The sequence below is a fragment of the Protopterus annectens genome, chromosome 14.part0 (assembly GCF_019279795.1).
Source record: "Protopterus annectens isolate FY-2018-M chromosome 14.part0, PAN1.0, whole genome shotgun sequence".
Lineage (NCBI taxonomy): Eukaryota > Metazoa > Chordata > Ceratodontiformes > Protopteridae > Protopterus > Protopterus annectens.
The window spans coordinates 362161158-362181000 of record NC_056748.1 but is presented as its reverse complement, the minus strand read 5'-3'; the positions used below and the strand labels follow the sequence as shown (position 1 = coordinate 362181000).

Below are 19843 nucleotides of genomic sequence, written 5' to 3'. Positions count from 1 at the left end.
AAAACACATAGTAAGCTTTCACCCAACAGCTCCAACTCAGGTTTACTATAACACACTTCTGCCACAAGAGTCCAGTCAGAAAACCCTGTTAATGTAAAAATGCTGGTTTTAGAATTCAAGTGCAGGGAAACCACACAGTCTAGATACTACTGCCCTGTAAAACTAGCAGACACAATATAATTAAGTACTACAGCAGCAGTGGAAACAGTTCAGCTTTGAAACTCTACTAAAGTGAGAAAGTGTAGTAATTAATATAGGATTCTTATAAAATACAGTAAACATAATCAGCAGAAATGGAAAATTATGCTTATTTTTGTTCTTTTAGTAGCAGTGGCTTTAGATGCAGCAGATTCTCTGTAACTGTTAGGTAGAGTAGCAAAACCAATAGGAGCTCTGAGGAATCTTGTTGCAGCAATCCTTCCTGAAGAAAACAGTACAACTGTGGTTAAGATACTCGTATCATAACAGTAGATATTTGAGGAGTGGTCATTTTTAATAGTAAAACAATCCACCTTCCATATCCATGTAGGGTTATAGGTAATTATTAACAACTGTTTATCAGTTCTTGCTTATTTTTCTTGTGTTATTGTTTCAATTTGTATTTATTTAGTTTTATAGGATGTCAGTCAGTTTTTTGGGGCTGAAAAAAAAAGGAAAGAAGACACAGACTAACAATGTGGTCCTTACGGTACTACCTCGTGTTTTTCAAGGTTCCATAAATTGCAGACACAGGGCCAGCATAATTCTACATAGGGACTGTGAAACTACAGTATGAAAAGCTGTCTAGAAAGAAGACAAGGTAGCAGAATTAAACCTTAATGCTGTAATGTATTTTTAGAATGTCTGTTCCTCAAAGATCTGTTGTTATGGTAGGTATAGTAGCACTACTGCACTTTCCTCTCTGGGTTGGATAAATAGATACATTTATTCTGTTATATCACATGTTAGCAGTAGAGGTGCCAGATCACTGTTGTTGATTCTTGATTTGCAGTGGCAGCTGAGAGGAGGTTGAATTGTTTTTTTTTTTTTTTTTTTTTTTTTTGGGGGGGGGGGGGCAGTCTTGGTTATTTAGGCAATGCATGATATCACTGACTGCGTCATCATTCTTCCTCGCTTGTAGAAACATCCAGAAAAAAATTGCAAATCTTGACTGGTGGAAAGAATTATCCCAGCCACAAGACTCATCAAAGTGGGTCCTCTTACAGATCAACTCATATAGCAGGAGTGTATCTGTTACTTAGTAGTGGGAATTGATGCAACTGATTTACACTAATGTTTCATTTGTATTATTTTTTAATAGTTAGATAGATTCAAAGAACCTCCTGCGTTTGGTCCTATGTGTGACTTGTTGTGGTCGGATCCATCCGAAGACTTTGGAAATGAAAAATCGCAAGAGCACTTTAGCCATAACACTGTCCGGGGTTGCTCTTATTTCTATAGGTAAAGCTTGTAATATGAACACTTCCTTTCTTCAACACTACAAGGGTTATATTTTAACTAGTTTATTCCACTTTGTTTTTCAGCTATCCAGCAGTTTGTGAATTTATCCAGCATAATAATTTGTTATCAGTAATAAGGGCACATGAAGCACAAGATGCAGGGTAAGAATTGTAAAAGACATTTTTTTCTGTTTACATTTCTATTCTAGAACTGTTTTGTTATAGTTATGTCACAGTGTTAGATCTGCAGTACTTTGCTTAATCAGATGCCCTGAAGTGTTCATTGAGTTATCCCCATCCATTTAGTTGCCTGACATAAAAGGAATCTGGAAGCATTTGGACCATCTAGAATACTTTGCTAGACAGGATTACACATATTGATGTGCATTATGTAGTAGTTACATTTCTCGGTAAAAAATACAAAAAAAGCCTCTCATGTACATAAGGCTTATTCCTCAATGCAGTTAACATCTGCAACTTTTTTTATAGAATGCAGCTCTAGCCATTATCTGTGAAGCAATTACTTTGTATGCTTTCAACAATTTTTTCACAATGTGTTGTAGCCAGAATGTGATGACTGAGGCCAAGTCTGCTTATGGGACCACAGTTACTTGGGAGAACTTCCCAAAGGAATGCCTTCCTAGGAAGCTTGAAACTTTGTGTTGCTGATGTAGAGGAAAGGCCTCTTCTTATCAGATACAGAAATAATGTACTTATTATGATAATGATAGATCTATTAAAGTAGGTCCATCCTCTGTAACTCACCCTCCCACTTTCCTCTTCCTCTGGCATAGTCAGTCTTGTGATTATCCTTTCTCCCCTTCGAGTGATCATAGTTGATTTTCATGCATTGCACCAAAGATCTGGAGAGGCATGGCACCATGGTATCAGTTTGCAATGGGAGAGGGGGTGCATAGCAGCCTAGAAAAGTTGTATTTGTTCAGCTGTCCTAACTCCTACCTTTACAAGAGAATAGGCTTCCTGCTGCAAGTCTGTCATTGTGCAGACTGCATAACAGTAATAGTTTCAGTAGCTCAACAGGTCCTATATTCTCTTTTTGTGCAGAAGGATGTGGGTTACATTCCCACACAAGGTAGTTGGATTTTTCCAGTACTGACACTGCAGTGCAGCATAAAGGGGATGCAGCACTCCTGGGTGTGCCATCTTTCAGATGAGGCATTAAACCAACGCCTCATTTGCCTGACCTGGTGGTAGCTCAGGAGAATGTAAAAGATCTCACAGCACTAATCGAAAAGAATAAAAAATTAAATCAATTATTTACACGCACAGTTTTTTAAATCTATACTTAAGTTTTTTTGTGTTAATGTAAATAATTTTAACTGAACAATTATATTTCTTTCATTTTTTTTTCTTTAATAGTTACCTTCTGTCCGCCCACCCATTCTTCTACAACCATCTTATTTCAGGTAATATATCATCCTCTTCCATTTTCTTGGTATACAACAAATTCTCACATCTTTTTTTTTCACATCACCCATATTGTCACAAGCAATACTTTATTCCAGTTATCAGAATCACATTCCATTACTTTATTATACTTCCCGTATAACATCATATTCAGATTTGTACATTTAAATCCTTCCCATCTATATTCATTTTTAAACTTTTCACAAAATTCTTAATTCTTTTGCAATCCAAAAAAACAATGTTTTGTTGTGTCTTCTTTACTACACTCAGCACGTTTTTCTTTCCTGCATCACCTTATGTTTTGTATTCACTCTCACCAGTAACTTGTCTAATAAGTCTACACAAAAAAATATTTGTTTCATGAAAACAAACGATAAACATTTTTCCTGATGTCTTTTATTGCCTTTTTTGATCTTCTAATTCTTTCTTTGGGAGCACATACAGACAAAAATTCAAAATCATATTAAACCATTCTTTTCCCATTAATCTCCCTTATTTTAACTTCCTTAACTTCATCCTCACATTCTTTCTTCTTCCATCCTGTCCTTTTTTTCTTTTTCCATGTTTTTCTTCCCTTACATTTTATACTTTTCATAGAATATCTTGTTGTCATTTGTTTTTGTCTTTCTTTTACCTTCTCATTACCCAAAGTAAATAGATAGGTGCTAAGTGTACCACTGGATTTTTAAATTTGGACCACCTTCTTTTTTATTAGAAATTGTCATTCTTCTCACTGGGTTCAGCCTTGAGCCCCAAATTAATCAAAAATGTCTCTAATTATTTTTTTTCCATTTAAGTGGGAAACATATATTCCTCCTAAATATGTTATTTTTCCTAATGCATGAGAATTCAACATATATGTTTTTTAAATGACAAAAACTTTTCCACCAAGCTAACAATTTTTTTATTTGTTCCAGTATCTCTCTCTTTGACTTGTTATACTTTCATACTTATGTAACGTCACTCCCAAAATCTTTTTCTGTCTTGTGAAATATATTCAACACAATCTGCTTTCAACCCACCAACCTACCACCAATGTTAAAATTTCATCAGAGTTGTACAATAGTTCTAAGATATTATTCTTTATTTTTAAGTATGCCCACACCCAAGCATATTTACACATTCCAAAAACATGCCAGTCTGTTATGCAAAACCACTTGCGTTCTTCTGCACTCACTAACACAAATCAAACTTCAAGAAGATGTACACTCTAACCTGGCCCCCAACTTACCACTCCCCAAAGCTCTAACCCAAGTCCGCCCCATAAAGTCTAATCCCCCCTCACTAAACAGTCTACCAGCTATTTCCCTAGCAATCTTTCACCCACCAGCCCTATACTAAATACCACAATTCTGACCTGCTAATTATTAACTTCAACCTAAGAAGCATTATTTATAAAGTAAATAAATTCCATACTGCCCTTGCATACTACACACCAGACATAGCTGGCCTAACCGAAACCTAGCTGAAACCCCATATAAAAGACGAAGAAATCTTACCTCACAGCTACAATATAATAAGACTTGACAGGATTAACAAGCACTGTGGCGATATTACAGTTATGTTCAAAGATACTCTCAAACTAGACCAGCTGAACTACACTCCACCTGATCCTGCCAACTCTGAAATATTACCAACATGCCCACAAATAAATTCCCAACAAATCCATAATGATAATTGCCACTTACATCCCTCCACAGAACAACCTATTCCTTCCACAGAACAACCTATTCAACATTTCAACAAAACCTCCTCTGTTGGGCATCAGAAACATTGAACAAGGAAACTATAGTCCTAGGAGACTTCAACTTAGACTGACTCACCTGCTCCTCTGATAACCCCTTCCAATATTGTCAACCTCTACAACTTCTCTCACACTAACTCACCCACCCATATAGATAAACATGCCAAGGAGCAATCAGTACTGCACTGGATACTAACTAATAAGCCCAACCTTGGTTACTAAGCAGGCTGCCTACCCGACTGTCTAAGTACCCACTTGCCTATCTTTCTTCTCAGAAAACTGATATGTACCCCTAACAATATCATATTCAAACACGTTCACAGCAAAAAACTGCTCTCCTGCTATTTTCAGTACAGTATTACAACAAAGTGACTGGTGTTCTTTAAAATTCCTCCCATTGAACCTCGCAGTCCAATACTTTAACAATACATTCTTCACAGTACTAAAAAACTTAGCTCCCATAAGGAAAATTCATGCCAAAACTAATCTATTACCTTGGCTAACTAAAGATACCAAGCTATTACTCAAACAAAGGGATAGAGCCTTGTCACTGTACCAAAGAACCAAAAACAAAGAGAAACCTTATTGTATATTAACAACTAAGAAACCAAGCTAAAAGACAAGTCAACAATGACAAAAAAATCATACTACCACACATCCCAACAAAACTATCAGAACAACACTAAAAAAATTTTGTTAAGTATCAAACAGCTACTTAAACCAGAGAGGTCTTCTACTCCTGCACCCACCACCACAAACACTACTGACTGTATAGCTTCCCAGTTCAACTTACATTTCATCCAGTCCATAACATCCCTCATAAAAATACAAACTCTCCTCTAACTGTCCCAAACCCACCAGTTTCTAGCCATACCTCATTCTCGTTTAAACCCATACAGACTAATTGTATTAAAAACCTTCTGCCCAAATTAAAACCCTCAAATGTTTCTACGAAATAAAATATGGGCAAGATGGAGAACCTCTAAAAGCTCTGTAAATCATCTATACTTTAAGCAACTAAGAAATGTTGTCAAAAAGGATATAATCTCAGACAAAAAAAACTACTACTCCCACCTGCAACATTCACACTCTAATAATCCTAAAAAGTCTGGTCTGGCATTAATAAACTTCTCAAACCAGGACATGCCACAACTCCTTCCCCCTGCTCTATTCCTAGTAGTAATCCTCTGCAAATAGCTAATGCCTTTAACAATTACTTCATTGAAACTGTTCAAACTTTAACTCAAACTCTAGTTCCCATGTCCCCCACTCCTACACAACACACTAACAGTCCCTTTCCCTCCCTTCATTTGCAACCTGTTCCCATTTCCTTTATCTGCAAACTCCCTCAAAAACTCAAACCCTGCACTCCCTCTGCTGATTGCCTCCCAGAAGAATACCTTTAAATTGCAGCCAAAGCCATAGCATACTCTGTTTCTATCCTGATAAACAGATACATCTCTGAAGCCTACATCCCCTCTATTTGGAAATTCTCTCATATAATCCCTTTGCACAAAGGAGGTAAATCTACTGAAATCTCCAGCTACCGTCCTATTGCTCTACTCTCCCCACTAGCCAAAATTATGGAAAAATGTATTCACCATTAGCTACTCCAGCACCTTCTCCAAAACAACTTGCTTGCTAACTGCCAACATGGATTTAGGCCCTTTCATAGCACTACTTCTGCCCTTTTAACTTTTAATGATTGCATAAATAAGAATCGTAACAATAACTGTCTCTCAGCTGCTCTATTTATTGACCTTTCCAAAGCCTTTGATATGGTCAATCATAACCTACTTATCAATGTGCTAAAAGCCCAATCTCTTAACCCACAAGCAATCCTTTGGTTCAAATCTTATCTGGAAAACAGACAGCAAGCAGTACTCTGGGACAATAATCTATTCACATACCTCCCAGTAAGCACTGGAGTTCCTCAAGGTTCTATCCTAGGCCCTCTTCTTTTCTCCATCTTTATTAATGATCTCCATACTGTTTTTCCACAATCCACCTGTATACAATATGCTGATGACTCTATTCTTATCTCTACTGCCAAGTCTTCTTCCTTTCTCCACACCCTTACACAAAATGTATTTAACACAGTTGAAAACTGGTTCACACAACGCTGCCTTCTTCTTAACCCTAAGAAAACTAAGCTACTACTCTTTACTCCCACCATAAAATCTCCTCAGTTCCACTTCACTATTACCTCTGACAATGGAACCTGCATTTCCCCTGATTCTACTGCTCAACTACTTGGCATAACTATTGACCATAACCTCAGCTTCGTTGCCCATGTTAATAATATTATAAAAACTGTTAGTAAAAAATTAGGCTCCCTGTATAGAATAAAACCCTTCCTTACACCTCTAGCTAAGAAATCCATAGCCCAGACTCATCTTACTTCCACCCTATTGTATGCTTCTGCCATTTACACCAATCTATCAAAGCATAATCTCACCAAACTTGAAACTAGCTACAATAACATAACCAGATTTGCCACTGGCTCTCCATACAGAACTCATCACTGCCTCAACCTTAAACAACTCAGATGGTTAGAACTACAAAATCAACTACAATACAATCAACTTGTGATTGCACAAAAAATCCTGCACCATCCTACTAATATTCCCATCCTTACTAATCTGATCTCCCCTTATAAAAATCTTTCAACACTACGCTCAGCTGTTAAACTTCTTATTGCCAGCAACCCTTCTAAGAATAAAGCAGGTGATTCCCTCTTCTCCAATGTTGTGGGTAGAATTTGGAACAAACTTCCTAATACACTCACCTCACTCTCATCCTCTCTAATCTTTAAAAAATACCTTAGAGACCACCTTAAAATACATTGGCTTTGCCCCTGCTCAAAGCCTGATTGAATCTACATTTCATCTCTCCCCTCCCCTGGTTCCTACTCTCTTGCTTCCTTAACAATTACCCTCCCATATCTTATGAACAACACTATAACAAGTTTCCTAATGTTCTAATGTTTTAGTTTTGATTGACTTCACATGAACCCAACTAAAGCATTAAGACTTGTTTATTTTTTACTTCTACTCTAATGAAACGTTACATTATTCACGATTTTTTTTTTCATGTCTTATTTTGTATTGTGAAACTAGTCTTTTTTTTAGAATATTTTGAATGTATTAATTTACTTATGTTGGAGCTTTTCTCCTCGGGCCTCTACTGAAAAGGGATATGTATCCAGCTAGACTAGCCCGGTCAACAAATGTAAATAAATAAATAAATAAATATTCTGCTGCTGATCAGCTTACCAGCGAATTTCTGAAACTATCATCTGATTCCATCTCTTACCCTATCTCGGTACTAATCAACCGCTCTATTTCTGAACAATATGTATCTAAGCAATGGAAAATGTCACATGTCATCCCTCTTCACAAAGGCGGCCCATCAACAAACTTCTGCAACTTGCTGCCCCTCCCCCAGCCAAAATTCTTGAAAAATGTATCCATAAACAACTCCGTGACTATTTCCGTAAAGATAACCTCTTATCAAACTCCCACCATGGTTTCCGACTGAAACAGCACCAGTGCAGCTCTAATAAGTTTCACAAATACTGTAAACCTCCTCAGAAATCAAGGTCAATTCATCTCATCTGTTTTCCTTGACATGTCAAAAGGATTTGATACAGTATCACACCAAAAACTCCTTGACATACTGTCAACTTACGTCCTCACCAACACTTCTCTTTCGTGGTTCCACAGATATCTTTCTGACAAATAACAATTTGTCAAATGAGAAAATTTCTCCTCTCTCGTACCGATCTCTGTTGGAGTACCCCAAGGCTCCATTCTTGGACCTCTGCTATTCATCATATTTACCAACAACCTTAGCATGGCTACTCAACTTGCCTCAATTATTCAATACGCTGAAGATTCCTCCCTAATCTGCTCTGCCCCCAATCTTTTAGAACTACAACAAAAACACACAAAAATCCCTTGATGACATTGAAAACTCTGTCACTGACCACCAACTCATACTTAACCCAAACAAAACAAAACTTGTGTCCTTTTCCAGTACCAAACCCAAAAATAACCATTCCCCATCATTATCTACTCTTCCAACAATACTAAAATTGAACCAACTGAACAAAGAAAACTTCTAAGTGTCACTATTGATAAATGTTTAAATTCTGACAAACAGCACTAACCATCAAAAAAGTACACATTAAACTTTGCTCACTGTACAGGGCCAAACCATTCCTTACCAACAACTCCAGACTAACCGCAGCCAGATCTCACCTACTATCCACCCTCCTATACTCTTCCCATGTCTTTACCAACCTACACAAAACAGACTTAGAACACACCACCGTATTGCACTTCAAGAACTCAACTCCCTTGAATTACGCAACCTATCACTGAACCAGCTAACCATTGCCCACTTCATCATCCTGAAACTGCCCTGCTCTCAAAGACCTAGTTCAAAGAAATACGATCCACAGGTCTCTAAGATCTTGCAGTAAACTTGTTCTAAAGGTAACTAAATCCAGCAACAACTGCGGTGTCTCCTTATACTCTAACAAAGTGTCTGAAACCTGGAACTCAATACCCCAACACATCCTTAACACCACAAATAGTCACAAATTTAATGTGCTTCTGAAAGAACACGTTACCAGTCACTGACTGTGCTCATGCACATTTCCTTATAGGTTCATAGTTAGGTACTAGGCTATTGACCCTGGGGCCTATACAAGCCCAGGCAAAAAGGTACCCTGGCTTTTGCCACCCAAGAAAATTATTTTCCTGTGCCACTGTTGAGCAGAGCCACAGAGGTGATCCCCGGGGTGAATTTCCTATTTCCTATCCAATCATCAAGATTTTTCTTGAAGAGTGCTAATGAGGAGCTTTGTTTGATATAGATAGGTAGTTTATTCCAGAGTATGGGAAGTCTCTGGGACAGGAATCTATCCCTCCGGAATGTTCTGTTTATTGTGGTGACAAGGTTTAGGTCCCTAGAGCGTGTAGCTCGGAGGGATTGGGATCTCTTTAAGTGGAGCATGTCCAACAGCTCTGGGTTTGACAAAGCTTTTTTTATGTTAGGCAGAGATCACCTCTGAGTAGGCGATATGCGACGGAGTAAAGCTGGAGTTTTTTGAAACGCTCTGCGTAGGGCATCTGTTTGAGGCCGGTAATCCTCTTTGTGAGGTATTTCTGCGGCCTTTCCAGTTGTTGTAGATGTCTTGTGAGGTACATACCAAAAGGGGCATTGTATTCTATAATGGGTCTAATGAGTGATGAGTAGAGGGGAACAATGACCTCTTTTTTTCTGGATGAGAAACCTTTTGTGATGAGGTGTGCCACGTAGAAGGATTTCCTGACTACTGTGGCGATGTGATTATCAAAGGAGAGACTACTGTCCACCTGTGTCCCAAGGTCTCTTATCACACTTTCGGTGTTAAGTATACTACCGCCTATGTTGTAGTTCATGGGTACAGAGTTTTTACCAAAGGGGATGACAATGCACTTTTTGGCATTGAGCTTGAGGCCATGGCTTTGACACCAGGCATCTGTCTCAGTGAGGCCCTTCTGTAGGATGTCCACATCGTTAGGAGTTTCGATTATGACTCCTAGTTTGCAGTTATCTGCGAACTGCATTAGCCAAAGACCTTCTGTGTTAACCTGTACTTCAGAGAAGTAGATACCAAACAGGAGAGGACCCAGGACTGAACCTTGTGGTACTCCACTTATCACTGGTCTGAAGTCGGATTTGGAGTCTGCTACTTTCACAGTGTGGGTTCTGTCAGTGAGCCAGTTGGCAACCCATCTTGTGATATAGGGATTCATACCTAGTTTAGTGAGTTTATCTATAATTCCAGAGTGGGGGATGGTGTTGAAAGCCTTGGCATGATCTAGATAGGCTGTGTGAGCCACCTTACCCTTGTCTACGGCTTTGGTGACTGCTTCAGAGAAGTCTATCAGGTTTAGGAGACATGATCTGCTTTTTTCAAACCCGAACTGGGTGGGGTCCAGAGTTTGGAGATTACCAATGTCTTTGTTTATAAATTCCATGATGATACGTTCCATGGCCTTGCAGACCAGGCTCGTAGTTCCCGGGGTCCGTGGTGCTCCCCCCTTGTGGAGTGGGATAACCGTCGCTGTGCACCATTCAGCAGGCACAAAGCCTGAGGTGAGGCTATGATTGAACATGGTACTTAGGTGGGGGGCCAGTTCGTTCTATAGTTCATGTAGAACGCAGCCTGGGATGTTGTCTGGTCCCATGGATGCTGTGTTTTTAGCTTTGGAGAGTGTGGTTTTTACCTGTGCAGCCGTGATTACAGGAACTTTGCATTCTTCCGGTATAGAGATGGGCTCTTTAGGGGGTGGGAAGGGGGTAAAGTTAGCACTGAACCTATCTGCCAGGATGTTGGCAATATCAGTTGGGTCTGTATATTTAGTGCCATTGTGCTGTAACTCAGAGCAGATCTGAGTGTTGCCATTGAGATTCTTGACATAGCTATAGAATGCTTTGTGGTTGTCTTTAGAATCAGTGGCGATTTTGTTTTCGTTACTAGCTTTGGAGGATTTTATCAGGGATTGCAGCTTCTTACTGAGGCTGACCATGGAGCTCCTCCACTCATGGGAATTTACTCTCTTTTGCAACAGTTTCTTCCTTCTGTTGTACAGTTTGTTTATGGCAGGGGATCACCAGATTGGCTTCCTTTTTTTGGAGGATAGCATCTTGGTTCTGTTTGGGATAGCACGCTTATAAAGTGCAATTGTGTAGGATTCAGTAGTCGTAACTGTATTGTCCATCTGCATGGGTGTCATAAAGTTCACCACTTCTGTCTTAAGAAGCATGAAGTTGGCTTTGGAGAATTTTTTTTACCATGGTTTCCTTAATGGCGGGTGGGGGCAGGATGTGGATATCTAGGGTAATTAGCTTATGGTCAGATCGGACCAATGAGGCGTTGACTTCAGGTGTGGAACACCGGTCACTCATGTTGGTAATGACTAGATCTAGGATATTGTTGCCCTTGGTAGGGGTGTGGATAAGTTGACCTAGGGCATTGGAGTTTATGAATTCCAGAAAGCGTTGAGCGAAGGAGTTGGTACATGAGTAGTTTTCCCAGTTAATGGTGGGGTAGTTGAAATTGACCATTATTAGGGTGTTTGGTTGAACCCTAATATTTTCCAGTACATCAAGAAAAGAGGAGTGGGAATCCTGGGGCATGGTGGGTGATCTGTAGCAAGCTACAATTTGGATTGCAGTTTTGCCCAGAGTTAGTTGCACTCGGATAACCTCGGCTGCATTATGCTGAGCAGCTAGCCTGGAGATGTGGATATCCTTAATGAATATGGACACACCTCCACCTTTGGTGTTCCTGTCCAGGTTACATGGCCGAAAAGTGTGGTATGAATTATAGCCTGGTAGTGCAGGTGTGCTGTCTGGAGCCTTGAACCAGGTCTCAGTCAATCCACAGATATCGATGTTCTCCAGTTTAAGGAGTGCCTCGAGTGAGTGCATTTTGAGATTTAGACTTTTAGCATTGAGTAGCATCACCCTCAGTTTTTTGCTTGCCTGTTCCTGTTACGGTGGTGAATTTGTCATTTGAACCTTGCCTAAAAAGGCACTATAGGGGCAGTAAGAACCTTAGCCAGTATCCGGAATCCCAGGGGTGACAGGTGCAGGCCATCTCTGGCAAAGCATCATGGTCTGTCGACCATGTCATCCCAGGCAGACAGATACTGGATCCCTTTAGAATGGCACCAGAAGCCACTCATTTTGTCCTTGTACTGCAGCATCATTTTGGGTGATGGCAGAATGCTACTCAGGGCTAGGGTCATACCTGCCTGGGCTACAAGATCGGAGTGCTCTTCCATGTCTCTTTTCATGTCGTCCAGGGAGGTACTTCTCAGGTCATTCACACCAACATGGACAATGACAGTGTCATATTTGTACTTGTTGTGGAGTGACCCAAGTGTGTGGGTCTTGTGGTGGATCCTGGCACCCGACAGGCAGCTGACAGTAACCTTCTCCTTGTTTAGCCTGGTGAGTGGGACATCGGTGTGCCTGACTATAGAGTCACCTATGACTAGTGTGTTGGGTACGTTGTTTTGCCTTATTGGCTGTGGTTGAGTGGCACACTGAGTCTGCGGGCTATGTGTCATTTGGGTTGTGTTGGGGGGTGGAGGTTGCTTGCATTTCTGCTTTGGAGGTCTCTGTTGCTTGAGCAGATTATTATTGAGAGCCTCCGCAAATGTTTTTGTGTTTCTGTGTGTGGATTTTGGTGGTGTAGATTTAGTGAGACTATGTGTTGAGTGTGGTGTGGTGCAAGTGTTTACCTTCTCCTCTTGACTGTCAAGTTCAGTCTTGATTGGAGAGAGCTTTACTTCCGGTTTGGCTAGATAAGTACATCTCTCACAGGTTGTAGTGTTGGGTGGTAGGAGGAGAGGGTTGTCTGTGTACATGAGGCAATTTCTACATTGCCCCAAGATGCCCAGATTCATCAGATAGACAGGAGAGAACACTGGGACCTGACCCTTGGACATGCATGAATAAAAAACTATTTTCCTCTAGATAAGTGAGGAAAGTGAGTACAAGAGCTGTTTTTCTCTAAGCAAGTGAGGAAAGTAAGTACCAAAACTGTTTTCCTCTAGGTAATGAGGAAGGTTGAGTGCTGTAGTAATTAGTAGGTTATTTAGTGCTTACAAGTTCTGAACAAGTGCTGATCATGAATAAGCAAATTCAAGTGCTAAAACTAAGAATCTGTATCTGGACTAAACTAGTTACAGGAAAGGGGAGAAACAAGTGCAAATGCGGACTTTTAAATCAGAAAATTGAGAGAGATGGAAAAACTGCCCAAACGGCCAATAACTACAACTTCTGAGCCAGAACAACAACTTATGTGGTAGATAGGTTACCTAGTGCTTACCACTCCCACTGATAAGCTAGAAGACTTCCCTCCAACACAGAAAGCCTGGGTGGGGGGGGGGGGCTCAGAAGCTTATATACAGTCAGTCCTGGATACAGCAGATCTGAATCTGGACTACACTAGTTACAGGAAAGGTATATATATATATATATATATATATATATGCGTGTGTATATATTTATTTATATATATATATATATATATATATATATATATATATATATATATACACACACACACACACACACATACATAAAAGTAGCTAAAATAGCAGTAAAAACAGTTCAAATGCAGTGCAAGCTAGCACACATGAGTATGTAGCAATGTTAGACCAAACAGTTTAAAAAATGCATTTAAATTAAAAATGACTAAAAACAAGTGCAGAAGGAGTCTATTAGATAGAATGAGTTAAAGAGATGGGACTGGGGGGAGTCTCCCAGATCAAATCTACAGTGGGGGTGGGCAACTGCAAAAGCCTCCAAATTTAAACAACAACACAGGAATAGGGAGGGTAGGTATGGGAAAACCAACACCTTCAGCAGAGATCTGAAAAACTATACAGTGAAGCAAAAATAACAGTGCACAACTATGAAGTCAGCCAGCAATGATATAAAATTAGCCAAACAACAATTACCAGCACACTACTCTGAAGTGCCAGAAAAATATCCTCAGCTCTGTATATCTCCAGGTAGTTTGAAGAGCACTCTGTCAGGACACAGGAAGGATCCAGCAATGATATCCTGGTTATTTTTTACCTCCCAACCTACACCCACCTTATATTACCTGTCACGGCTCCTTTTTTTTCCCCCCAGTGAGGCCATATTTCTTATATATACGAAAGCCTATTTCTCCCACTACCTATTGTTAAAGTTACCTAATCACCAGATTAAAAATATAAATCAACAGTTTTTTATTCTTTCTCTTCCTATTCATGTAGACTATGCTATAATGTGTATACTTGTTGATACATCTGCTACACCATAGATAGTGGGGTAATTTCTAATCTACTTAGAAATTTACTTAGACTGGTTAAAAACTAAAAGCTAAATATTTCTGTAATTTCTGTATATGCCTATTTCCTATGAATACTGTACTGTAATGTATGCTTTTGCTACTGCGTGCACTCCTGTACTGTAGAGTGTTTAATTTCAACTTGTGTGTTACCCTTTCATTGTTATATCATGTATATATTTCTTCACAACAAATCACCAAGGCTGATACATGGCTGCATATAAATCCACACAACTTCAAATATAAAGAAAGTGATCCACTTTAATCAGCATAAAACAGGATAAAAAATAGAATTAGCGCTTTCACAATGTAAATTGCTTCATCAGATCACATTCACCAGTGTTCACCAGCTCATTACATGTTAGAACCAGCCAATAAGGGTAGGTGCATTCATGTAACCAAGTAACTAACTCAATTGCTGATATTCTTAAAGGTGTTTTTCAGCAATAATACATAATAGTAAAAAAAGTTGTATATTTGTTGCTTTTTTTTTGCTTTGTGATTGATTTTGTTATTGCCTGCTAGTATGGATGATTAAATTATATTTGACATTTGCTACATTTTCTCAGAATATGCTTTTAGCCTTTAAAATTATTTTATTAATGATTTTAGTAAATGACTTATGTAATACCATATTTAATATAACATTTTTTACTATTATGTATTATTGCTGAAAGACACCTTTAAGAATATCAGCAATTGAGTTAGTTACTTGGTTACATGAATGCACCTACCCTTATTGGCTGGCTGTAATATGTAATGAGCTGGTGAATGTGATCTGATGAAACAATTTACATTGTGAAAGCGCTAACAGTATTTTTCATCCTGTTTTATGCTGATTAAAGTGAATCCTTTTCTTTATATTTGAAGTGGTGTGGATTTATATGCAGCCGTGATTTGTTCTGATATATTTCTCATTTTTTGCACTGGGCTGTTAATTGCCAGGGTCTTCCTGTTGTTTGCTGTATATTTATTCAACTATATGCTGTCTATATATTTTTTTTCTCTTGGAGCTTTTCTTCCCTGGCCCAGTTGGACATTAACCAGTAAACAAATGTAAAATAAATAAATTTAATATTTTTCTCTCTCACCATATACCTTGCACTTCATTTTGTTTAACCACAAACCACCTTTAACAGCTTTTTATTCCTTAGCAGCCTTGCTTATCCATCCCTTATTTTTTTGTTAGTCTAACTAAATCATCAACTAGCTGAATACTATTCCTGCACCCACCTGAAAAAAAGACCTGACAAGGTACTAGTCCCCTCTAACCTCTCGCATCCTGAACGGCATAGAAAGATAGACAGATACCTCCCTGCTGAGAAACTAGCTGAATACTGTTTTTGCACCTTCCTGAAAAAAGACCTGACAAGGTTATTAGGGCCATTATTTTTGTAATTTACTGTACTTCCAAGCCGGTCAGGGTCTAAAGCACCAGTCAAATCCCCTGTTAAAAGGCCCTGAACCCAACTATAATTTTGAATTTGGCTTTTTCCTCCTATCTAACGTAAAGTAACTCCTTGCATTACAGCTTTAATTTCACCTCTGCTGGCCCTTAAAAGTATCAAACATAGCCAAAAATCAGCTCACAAACACCTAGCGTTTCTTCTACAGGGCTACGAAAATGTACTTTCTAACTCATAAATGTTAAAAAAGAATACTGAATGACTAGATAAAGTACATAATAAAATAAAGAAAAGCGGACCTTAGAACTTTAATCTTTTTCTACTTATGTAGCTTTCACTGACCTGGTGAATCTCATGGTCTGGTTTTAACCTATCATATGCTGTTTCCCCTCCCACTGCCCAGTTACGTGTGCAAGGTTACAAATAGACCCACAGTAACTGCCATTTTTCAAAAGCGCAGTGCTCCTGGACCCAGTCGGCAGCTTCCTGCATAACGCGGTACTTAATTCTTTGATTTATATCTTCTTGCTAGTCATTGTATTTTGTTCTTGTGTTACTGTGACTATATTACTAAAATAAGCTTGCTGAATACAGAACTTTGTAGCGTTCTGACACTGTTACATGTTAATCAGTGTTGGTTAAATGCAACTACTCCACATTATCTTGTCAGAAATATATCAATGCAACTGCTGCTTTGTTGCTAAACCAGATAACTTATTAGAAGCATATTAGAATAGCTAGGAAACTGTTTGTTGACTTAAAAAATACAGTAACTTGTGGGTTTCCTTGATTGTTGCTGTGCGACCTAGGATTTAGCTGCTGTATTAACACAGTAACTTCTTTTTAAACAAGTGTGGTTGTATTTTGTGATCTGTACTGCCCTGTGGATGACTATCTAATAATGCACATGTAAAATGTATTTTGTTTCCCTGCTGAGAAACTAGCTGAATACTATTCCTGCACCCTCCTGAAAAAGGACCTGACAAGGTTATTAGGGTCTTCATTTTTGTAAGTTACTGTACTGCCAAGCTGGTCTGGGTCTAAAGCACCAATCAGATCCACTGTTAAAAGGCCCTGAACCCAACTATAATTTTGAATTCGGCTTTTTCCTCATATCTAACCTAAAGTAACTCCTTGCTTTATAGCTTTAATTTCACCTCTGCTGGCCCTTCAAAGTATCAAACTTAGCCAAAAATCAGCTCACAAATGCCTAGCGTTTCTTCTACAGGACTACCAACAAGTACTTTCCAAGTTATAAATGTTAAAAAAGGTATACTGAATGACTAGGTAAAGTATATAATAAAATAAAGAAAAGTGGACCTAAGAACTTCTTTTTCTACTTGCGTAGCTCGCTCAAACCTGGTGAATCTCGTGGTCTGGTTTACTTTCCTCTGCCCTCTTTCTGGATCTTTCCAAGGCCTTTGACATGGTTAAACACCAACTCCTCATACTAGCACTGAAAACAGTCTCCCTAGATAACCAGACTCTCAAGTGGTTCCAATCATATCTGAATGGTATACACCAAGCTGTCCTATGGAAGGACAAATTATCTACCCTACTACCTATCACCCTAGGAGTCCCCCAGGGATCTATATTAGGACCTCTCCTATTTTCTCTCTTTATTAATGACTTGCACAAGATCATCCCAGATGCAATCTGTGTTCAATACACAGATGATTCGACTTTAATATACTCGGCCACCTCCAATAGGGACCTTCAGATAGTTTCCGAAGCCACTTTTAACACAGTAGAAAACTGGCTCCTTAATAGGTGGCTCATATTAAATCCAGAAAACACAAAGCTTTTGCTTTTCTCCCCCAACAGTAGACACCCCTTACCGGCCTTTGCTATAAGATCTAACAATAGGACCATCATTTCTCCTGACCCCTCTACCAAACTCTTAGGAGTAATAATTGACAATAACCTCAAGTTCGATTTACACATTAATCAAACTATCAAAAGTGTTAATAAAAAACTTGGATCACTTTATAGGATTAAACCCTACCTAACTCCATTAGCTAGAACTGTCATTGCCGGAACACACCTTCTCTCCACCCTGCTTTATGCTTCCCCTTTATTTGCAAACTTGAGTAAGACAAATGTTAACAAACTATCTAGTTAATATAATAGCATTGCCAAATTCGCCACTGGTACAGCTTACAGAACCCATCACTGCCTTAACCTAAACTCTCTAGGATGGCTTGAATTACCTAATCTACTTCAGGTCAATCAGCTAATAGTAGCTCACAAGATTCTCTATCAGCCTGAAAGTATGCCCATACTCATTAACCTTATCACCTTTTCAGTAACCTTAGGGCACTAAGCTAATTCGACAAACTCTTGGTTCAAACTAACAACTTAGTTGGAGAATCACTGTTTGCCAACTCTGTGTGCAAAACCTGGAACTCCTTTCCTGTTGATCTTGCTTCAGAAATCTCTCCAACACAATTCAAGAAAAATCTAATACAGTATTTCAAACTGGACTGGCTTCGCCCATGCACCAATCTGGACTAATTAATACCAAATACTCATGTATTAAAACAGGACGTCTTCCTCCAACTTGACTACATTCTAAGTATATGTTTATAACCTTATAACAATGTATTATATTGTTAGACTGATGGAGTATCGATCTATGTATGTTTGTATCATATACTAGTTTGATCTTGACAAATGTTTTTTTTACATATTATATGTAACATACATCTTATATGTTGATCTTGACAAATGTTTTTTACATCTTATATGTAATCGTCTTTGTATGTATGTCTGGAGCTTTTCTCCTTGGGCCTTTGCTGAAAATGGACATGTATCCAGTCGGACTATCCCGGTCAATAAATGTAAAATAAAAATAAATAATAAAATAAATAACTATGTCCTACTTATTGACATGCTACCATTTCCTTCTACCTCCCACCTTGCCTCCTTCATTTCATGCACACTTCTATACTGCTGTATTCATTAATACAAATAAGCACATATTTATTGGACATCCCTGATTTACTCCTTTCTTAATACTTATTTTTCTTATCCATTCATTTATTATAACTAGTATCCATGGATTTCCATAAAATTTCTGTATTAAAATAATATTTTCCTATACCATATGTTTCTAAAATCTGCCACATTGTTCACTTCTTCAGAGGCTTTAGCTGTGTCACATAGTATCAGTCTTACTATGTTTTCTTTCAGTATCATCTCTTTTTTTACTTTAAATGCACCTTGAGTATTTCTTCCCGGGTTTCCGCTGAAAATTGGCTTTGTTCCAAGTCAGACTTTCCCGGTAAATAAATGTTAAATAAATAAATACATTTTAAAAAATTTCACTTTTCCTGTTATACCATAGATCCCTCCGCTAATACCTCATCCAATATTTTCTCCATTCTTTTTGTAGTATTTTCATAAATAATTTATAGTCAGTACTCCCTTTTGTTTTACGACTCCTTTTTTTATATTTCTTTCATTCTTTTCATATATATATATATATATATATATATATATATATATATATATATATATATATATATGTATGTATATATATACACACATTTTATCACTCCAACATGTCTTCTTCCATTTTATTTTCCTTCGTCTATGCATTTAATATAAAAAATATATTTCATCTTTATTTTCTTATAATATTCATAGTATATACCATCCAGTCTTGTCACTAATTTAGTCTTACATTCTGTCATCTTCTCTACTTCTTCTATTGTTATTATATAATTTTCTAAAAAAATGTATTTTTCAGATTTTTTTTTCAAACTTTCCATTCTTTTTACCCACCCATTTCCTCTTTTTCATACATTTTTACTACCTCTATAATATCATCTTGTTTGTGTTTTATGTATCCTTTCCCATGTAAGATTGCATTCACCCTTCCATCATTTTTACTTATTTTCCTGAGTATGGGGAAACT

General features: G+C 38.2%; 1 protein-coding gene across 7 annotated transcripts in view; it reads left to right on the top strand.

The window, feature by feature from the left end:
• Window positions 1-19843, top strand: part of PPP3CB (protein phosphatase 3 catalytic subunit beta) — a 1778441-nt gene that overhangs the window by 980972 nt on the left and 777626 nt on the right. For all 7 annotated transcript variants that reach the window (XM_044056087.1, XM_044056085.1, XM_044056086.1 and 4 more), the window contains exons 6-7: window positions 1301-1440; window positions 1524-1601. In XM_044056087.1, the coding sequence (XP_043912022.1) occupies window positions 1301-1440; window positions 1524-1601 (218 nt within the window). The remainder of the gene's footprint in view (window positions 1-1300; window positions 1441-1523; window positions 1602-19843) is intronic.